The sequence below is a fragment of the Neltuma alba genome, unplaced genomic scaffold, assembly GCF_004799145.2.
Source record: "Neltuma alba isolate B1F8T4 unplaced genomic scaffold, ASM479914v2 tig00011549_pilon, whole genome shotgun sequence".
Lineage (NCBI taxonomy): Eukaryota > Viridiplantae > Streptophyta > Magnoliopsida > Fabales > Fabaceae > Neltuma > Neltuma alba.
In genome coordinates this window covers 16,168-24,659 of record NW_021636210.1, presented here as the reverse complement: position 1 = coordinate 24,659, position 8,492 = coordinate 16,168, and the positions used below count along the sequence as shown (strand labels likewise).

The 8,492-nt window shown below is 35.3% G+C and overlaps 1 protein-coding gene across 4 annotated transcripts; it reads right to left on the bottom strand.

Moving 5' to 3' along the window:
- Positions 1–665: 665 nt before the first annotated feature.
- Positions 666–4,370, bottom strand: LOC114714898 (UBP1-associated protein 2C). 4 transcript variants are annotated; one of them, XM_028899686.1, is made up of 2 exons: positions 2,874–4,370; positions 666–1,152 (listed from the first exon to the last, which is right to left on the bottom strand). In XM_028899686.1, the coding sequence occupies exon 1, from the start codon at positions 4,256–4,258 to the stop codon at positions 2,918–2,920; it is 1,341 nt and encodes a 446-aa protein (XP_028755519.1). In that variant the 5' UTR covers positions 4,259–4,370; the 3' UTR covers positions 666–1,152; positions 2,874–2,917. The 4 variants fall into 4 exon arrangements, with proteins under 4 accessions (XP_028755519.1, XP_028755521.1, XP_028755518.1 ...); XM_028899688.1 differs by having other exon boundaries at positions 666–1,128; XM_028899685.1 differs by having other exon boundaries at positions 2,917–4,370.
- Between the last annotated feature and the right edge of the window lie 4,122 nt (positions 4,371–8,492).

Here is an 8,492-nt window from a genome sequence, read left to right as displayed (position 1 = left end):
CACAATATTGAATCCCAAAAATTCTGGCACTTCCAAGTAAAAACTTTCAGAGCAAGTTTGCACTTTGACCCATTATTCAATGATATTCGCGAAAGAGTGCAATACACATTGGGGAGAGGATAGCAACATGTTTGCTTTTCAATCCCACTGATTCAGCAGAAATAAGTGAGGGAAAGAGTAAATGCTACCGAGCAAAGAATATTTACACTAAAGCTAGTTAATAGAGTATCACGGCTAATATTCTTCCATCACATACCACTGCTTAGAATACAGAAGCTCAATTAATGAACCACACATTAGGATGCTTAGTGAACAATAAAAACTAGATAGTAAATGTAGGAATAGCTCATCGGTGAAAACCAACAGAAACAGTCAATACTCAGTAAGGTAGCAAAACTTGCCAACCAGCAAGGAGTTGACTACGCATCCATACAACACAAACTTAACACCATCATATCAGGGAAACTACATTCATCCCATTGAGCATGCCTCCAAGTTCAAGCAAACAACCAACGTAGAGATGTGGATGCCGAACCAACCAATAAACTATAACACAATATCATAGTTTAATTGCTAGAAGAGCAGAAGATACTTAAGAAATGAGAAGATCCTTTAACGGCTTACAAAGTTTAATTGTATCTTTAATTCTGTTGTATAAATCAACGTTGGCCAAAGACAATTTGTCAGGCAAACTGAAATTATTACCATCAATCCTTAACATTATTATGGTTACATAACGGCTCATATGTGTACAATGAAAGTCCCCGCATGAGGACATCCTTAAGTCACCAGTACATAACCCCACAAGAGGGGGAAAAACAAAAAAGAATAACCTAGAAAACTGAAACAACCTCCATGTTGAATAGCTTATATTCCAGACATCAAAAGGAAGTTGTAACTAAAATAAGAAGTCATGAACATTAATGAAAACATGTCAAAAACACATTCCCCATTCAAAACTTAAAAGTACAAGACTAATCTAACTCAGTAGCTTTGACTAACTAAACTCATTAATCATAGCCTAAGTGCAGATGAAGAAAAGTGGCTGTAAATGGACAGGCTAATACATTCATCACACCAGAAGCACATAGTCTGCAATCACGTAATCACCAGAACCACATAAAGCATCTGCGCCAATAAGTGATGGAACACCTGAATCAAATACCCATGCAACTCAATCCATCATTCCACAACCATCAATCAAAGAAAACTAATTTTAAAAAGCAATAGCACAAAGCAAACAAGCAGATAATTGCCAAACCCTTCAGCAGGACAGCTCAAAATATCACATCAAGGTACAGAATCTCACCATCCACATCTTAATGTCAAAGCCAATATTAAACAATCAACAGAGATTGGGCATGCATGAAGAACATGCATACGTAACATAGTGAAACAAAAAAGCAAAATTATGATGAGTCAAACATTCGCCAACTTTCCACATACAAGTCATGGCATGAAACATGCAGATGATGAGATTTGTCAGAAAAACTAACAATTACCAGGACAGAAAAAAAATAAATAAATAAATGATAATGACTAAAATAAAAACCTTAAAAAGAGCAATCTGAGAATTGAAATATATTCATTCCCCTGCCTGCTTAATTCACTTATGATGTCACATTTGAAAGCAGTGCCACAAATATAACCCTCTGTTGGGTATGAGGGACTGGAGGGGAGAAAAAATTTTAATGAGATTGATTTTAAAAATTAGAGAAGTGGAGTTCTAAAATTTTGACTAAGAGATGTACAATAAAAAGTAAGAAAAATTAATTAAAAGCTTTGAATCCCATATCTCTAATTTTTCAAACGGAGTTCCTTGAAATCCACCCCCATTCTTCCCCTCCATTTCCTTCATACCAAACAGACCCTAAACCCCAGATACTCAAGTGTTGTTAATGACAAAAGTCTGTAAACAATTGACCTCCGAACATGATAGAAATCAAGAATATGTCATGCGGTAGAATCATAACATCATACCACCAAAATTATTAAATTATTATTTATTGAATAACAGCATGTCTTTTTATGGCCACTGAATTGGCACTGTAGAATTTAAACATTTCTGTAACGCAAAATCTCGAGACCATAGCAGATTGGGATATATACTTGTGTGTGTGTGTGTGTGTGTGTGTGTGTTAAGGCCTAAAGCCTTATCCAAGACCATGAAGTAACTGCTAAGCATCACAGAGAAGTTTTAACTTCCTTAATTCTATTTGGCTTGTACATTGTAGATTAGAAAACCCTTAAAAAGGGACAAGGAACAACTTTGACCACCATAGGCTCAACCACATTAAAAACCAGAATTACATACACATTTCTTCTTTTTTTTGGGGGGGGGTGCTCCAACCGTTTCCATTTTAGATCTTTCCTAGACAAAGCAGCATGAGAAGAATCACAGTTGATGAATCTTAATGGCAAGAAATAAATACATCCATCAACATTACAAATGAGGCTTAATTGCCACTTCTTTAACTGAGGAATACAATGACAAAGTTATATATAACAAACATAAGGTCAACAAAGCAAATATTGAACACCACTTCAAGGTTTTTAAAAAAAAAAAAAAAAAAGGTCAGCTTCAACACTGATTATTCATAAAACACAACCAATAACAATGCCAAAGCCAAAATGAGATAGCGTATCAAGTCATGTAAGGAGGAATTCAATATTCGATTTGATGAAGACAAAGCAAAGCAAAAGAATCCATCAGACTTTAAGTACAGCAAGCAACACTCATATCACGATATGAAAACTAAGAGAAATCACCCAGTGGAATGCCTATAACAAAATCTTTTCGCAAGCAAGATAGCATTAGTAATTCAAAATTGGCAAACCTCAAAATAACCTCAAAATAGAACACATTCACTCACCCAATGCTGATGGCAATCACAAATCCAACCAAGAAAGGATTACCTCAGTAGTAAGGAGGTACATTCGGATACATGGCACCAGGTGGAACCCTAGGTACAGGGGAGGCTCCAGTAGGCTGGTGATGTTGATTTGGATACCCGGAAGATAAACCGTAAGGTCCACTATCTTGATAGCCACCGGTTGGCATTCCCACTGAAGTTGGCAATCTGTACAAAGAACCGGCAGCCCCCAATCCACCACCAGCACCACCAATTCCACCAGCGGCCAGCCCGCCACTACCTCCACCCAAACCTGCCCCGCCGCCACCCCCCAGTGCACCGTAACCAGTCGAACCAGGCCCACCGTAGCCACCATAAGGACCGCCCAGCCCAGAACTATACCCGCCAGTACCTCCGAGGGAAGAGGGCGCTTGATTACCTGCCGAAGACAAACCCGTGCCACCCACAGATGAGTTCAGAGGATGATTCCCCAACGGAGGCTGACCAGGAAGCCCACTCCCAAAACCCCCATATGATCCCATGCCGACAGGGCCCCCATACTGACCGGAAAGCGACCCTGGCATGGAAGACGGTGGAGCCAAACCCATTCCGTCACCATGAGCATTCCCTGGACCTTGAATTCCGTCAGGTCCCATCGGCCCAGCACCACCTCGCTTCCCTTGCTTCCCATCGGTTATCGCTAACTTGCAATTCAGCTGCCTTCCCTCGACCATCTTCACCGGATCCACAAGTGCCGCTTGCGCGCCCTCTGGCGTCTTGTACACAAAAAGTGCAAACCCCTTCGACTTACCAGTCTGCTTATCAAACCCTAATGGCCCCTCCTCAATCTCTCCATAAAGTGAGAAGTGAGCCAACAATTTGTCGGCCGGTAGATCAGACGGCACATTCGCAACATATATCTTCCGCATCGCTATGTCGGCAGCATTGGTATTTGATCCCGTATTCCCAGCTGCAGCAAGCTGCGTAACAGTAACGCGACCATCTATCCTCTTGCTGGGTTCTTTCAGAGCAAGCAAAGCGCCATCGACGTGCTTAAAGGTGACAAAACCATAACCCTTAGACTTACCGGTGGCCTTATCAAGAATCACAATGGCTTCTTCAAGCTCACCATAGGCGGAAAACAGGGAGCGAAGGCCGTCAGTGGTGGTCTCCCATCCAAGACCACGGATAAACAGCTTACGCTGGGTAACATCAGGGTCTGCGATTGACCGCACGGCGTCGAGGACGTCAGCGTGGCGAGCGACGGCTTCCTGGAGAACATCGATGAGCTGCTCGGGGCTGAAGCGCTCAATGATTTTACGAGCGTCGGAAGGAGTGAGGTTTAAGTCGGAATCAGGAGGGACGACGCCGTTGTCATCAAGCTTTCGCTTCTTGGTGGGATCCATGGAAACGGACGAAAAAGTCGAGACCGTATAGCCAAAACCCTAACCCTAAGGGAGGGTACCAGTGAGAGTTCAGGAGCAAGCCACGAGAAGCGGAAAGAGAATCAAGAAGCCAAAGGCAATCGCTGCTTCGTGCCAGGCCGAATAGCTATATGTATTTTTATATTTTTTTATGCGATGGATATTTGGGCCAGAATGAAAGGCTTCCGTATCGTTTAATAAGGCCTCCTCTTGGATAGAACAAGTTTGAGGCCTCTTCTTTACATGTTTTTGACATGAAAATATGAAATTAAAAAAACTGTCCATTAAATCAAAAAAAAAAAGCCCAAACTAATAAAGATTGGATTTAACGGAAAGAATTAGTCCTTCACAACATGACGAACCAAGATTTGAATAGCCATTAGAAAAGGTGCCAATATTTAGTACCTAACAATATTTCAAATAAGATTATCTCCAATAGAAGAATACCTATGTTTTAGGGGGGAAAACTGTCCCAAAAAAAGAGAAAGGCTAATTAAGAGTTATTTTTTTGCCAACTATGGGAAATTACTCTTTCTGCCGTCATGACTGTATAAATTTATTATACTTTGAGTTTATCGCTGATCACTTGCATAGTACGTATGTTATTTTTTTTGGAAAATCGCAACAACAAAAAAAACAGCCAAAATAAAAAAAAAATTTGCGTATAAGAACCCGTTCATAAAAATTGTTATCAAAACTCGTATTATTATTGTCAAAACTCATACTAATGTTATTATGAATCCATATTTATAATTTTTCTATTTCAACAACAGTCTTTTTTTTTAAGATTTTTCCTTTTTCTTATCTACTACCTGGTATTACGAGATTATATTAGAATATTATATGAATTATAAAGTTGGCTTTACGATTTCATAATTTTTTATTGGGTAGATTGTGTTTGGTATCCTGAAATATTTTGTCGAGTACATTTAATATTTTAGAGTATTTTGTAATGCTTTCAACACTATAAAATATTATTTTGTACGTATTCAGTACTATAAAATATTTTGTAGTGTAGTTTTGTTCTTTAAGTATTATATTTTTCATAAGTAGTTGTGCTTTTAAAGTTTTCTTTCATGAGCAATTTTAATTTTTTATTAACTCCTCAAAATGTCAATTAAATGAATATATATCAAGCACTATAAAGTTTTTTTTTTCAGTATTTTTTAGATGTTAGATGTACTTAAAAAAATATTTTAAGGTATTAAAAGCACTACAAAATACTTCACGGTAATAGACGCATCTGAAAAAAAATATCTTAAAATATTATATATACTACAAAATACTTTAAAGTATTGGATGTACATGGGAAAATGTTTCTAGGCAGCAACTTAGCCCTCTTTTTATCTGTAACATTAAAATATATGGCTTTATTATTTATCACATGTACTACCTCCGGTCCCAATTATAAGAGCTAGTTGACCAATTTGAAAAAATTAAGAAAAGAAGTTAAGTTAGTTATTTATAATAAATAAGTTTTGTCTTTCTTAAAATGTCTTTTCTAATGAAATGTATTGATTAGAATTATCATTATTAGAAAGACTACTTTTAAAAAAATGTGTAAATATGGATTAGAGTCTTATATTTAGGACCAAAATAAAAATTAAATGAGGTATTATATTAAAGACGGGAGGGAATATATTTTTATTTGATCCATCTACCAATAAGTTTATGCTACGTGGTATTTTTCCTGTACATTTAAAGATTAAAAAAAAATTTAGTTGCGTTTTTTATATTAGACGAAACGGGGGAAAAAGCAAGATTATGAGACACAAATTGGGATTAAGGGGGTGTTTGGCAAAACCAAAACCTAGGTTTCAGAATCACTTTTCTGCAAAACAAGGTAACCTCCTCCACATATTTACTTCGTAATCCGTAAAAGCACTTCTGAAACTATGGTTTTGTTTCTATCCAAACACCCCTAGGTATGTGGCAAAATGTAAAATAATAGGACAAGGACGCATATTTTCAAAAAGGAGCAAACTCACCGCAAGTTGCTTACATCCAATATATACAGATGTCCTATCAATCAAAGCCATCTGTACAATATCTACAAATCATCATTAACAACTTCCACAGTGCTACATCCGATCCTAATTATAAGAGCTAGTTGACTAATTTGAAAATATTAAAAATAAATAAATTAAGTTAATTATTTGTAATAAATAAGTATTGTCTTTCTTAAAATATTCTTACTAATGAAATATATTAGTTAGAACTACTATTATTAGAATGACTATTTTAAAAAAAATGTATAAATATGAGAGACAAAGTGGATTGAGGTTTTATATTTAAAATCAAAATAAAAACTAAATAAGATCTTGGTTGTATCATATATATGTGAGATATTTTAAAAGATGTCTCTTATTAATAGGATAACTGGATGTGTTGGATATAAGCAACGAGATAAGTTTTGTTCTTTCAAATCCTGCTCTTTGACTTTTTTCATCTCTATCCAAAATCATGTGATTGTTTGGAGTTTTTTTATATATGATATTTATTATTTATTATGTCTCTATGACTATTATTTAGCACAAATATTCAAATTTTGTTTATGGATATAATAAATTTTTCTTTTATAAAATTACCTTTTCTATTTCACTTTCTTTCATCATATATAGATGAAACATCCCCACAGTAATAAATACGAAAGGATATCATAATTACCAATATCACTGTATGTATTGGCTGAAAATTCTTTTTGTCATCCTCATTATAAGAATTTATTAACAATTTTATATGAATGAAGAAATTCAGTTAATAATTTTAAAAGTAATAATTCAAAATGATTCTCAATAAAATTTATTAATTAAAAGTTGTTGAATATATAGTCAAGAAATATCAAATTAAACAACACTAGTTTAGAGGAAAAAAATTAATGCTAAAGGCCTCTAGATACAAGTATTGAACATAACTATTAGGAAAAAATTTAAGTTCAGTTCCTTATATTCATTGGTTCAAGTTCTTCAATCATACATGATCATGTATCCTTTTTTGTTTCATTTGAATTTAAATTTAAATGTTAATATTTTGAAAATAAGACATATAAACGTGTGTGATTAGAAAACTTAATATCATAAATATAAGAAACTTGATTTAAGTAAACTTAGTGCAGCAACCCCAATCTTGCTCGGAAGAACATAATTGTGTACAAATAACTTTTTATTACAAAACCCCAAAACCTTAATAAACATATCAAATAAAACTAATACTAATCAATGAGTTTACGTCTAATGAAAAGAATGAGTCATTCCCAACACGATGAATCAAGATTCAAATTCTTGTTGGGAGAGCCCACGATTAATTTATGAGTATGCATCATCGTAAAACAAGAGCCCATATTTGACCTTGATCATATTGTTCATCGCAACCCTTCTCCATCTCCCGTTCTCATCAGCATCACACAACCGACGATGCATATATAGGTAAAAGCATACATATCGGGTAAAATACAGAACAGAATATCATCACATACATATAGCAGATTTTAACAATACTAGAACAAGCACTCCTCCTGTCCCAAATATAAGAGTCTTAATTTAGAATCAGATCAGGATGTTTTTGAAGTATATATATGGATATCATATAGCTAATAATACTCTCGACGCAATCTGAAGAGCGGAGAAGCAAACCCCGAATGTGTTTCTGAAACGAAGAAGCTTCTTATCTGTCTTCTTCTTCTTCTTCTGATCTTTCTCTTCATCTTCAGCCATATTATTGTATGTTTGTGATTCCTTCAAGATAGGCTCTTCGAAGTAGTATTCGATCAAGGGCTTCTTCTCGGAGGAAACTATGTCATAGGCTATCTTATTGTTGGACTCCATAATGAGATCGATGAACACCGATCTGGTCTATTTTCTGGCTTGTTTGATATGATAAGCTCAGCCCAGAAAAGCTGCTTAAATTCTTTATATATTTGTATATGTGATGGGGCTGCTTAAATTCTTTATGTATGTGCATATGTCACCAATTAGAGACAAAAATAAATAGAAACATATTGTATGTAGTAAATTACGTGTAATTTTGGCTTGTATTATTTGCCATTCTGGAGCTTTCATTGAATAAGACATGGGGTATATTTAAAATTTAAAATCTCGAACCATATGCATATAATATACGTACAACAACTGACGTTGAATAATCAAGTTTAGTATATAGCAGGGTAGTTTCGTGGGCATTAAGGTGTTTATTTTTAATGCGACTTTGTTTTAAGCAT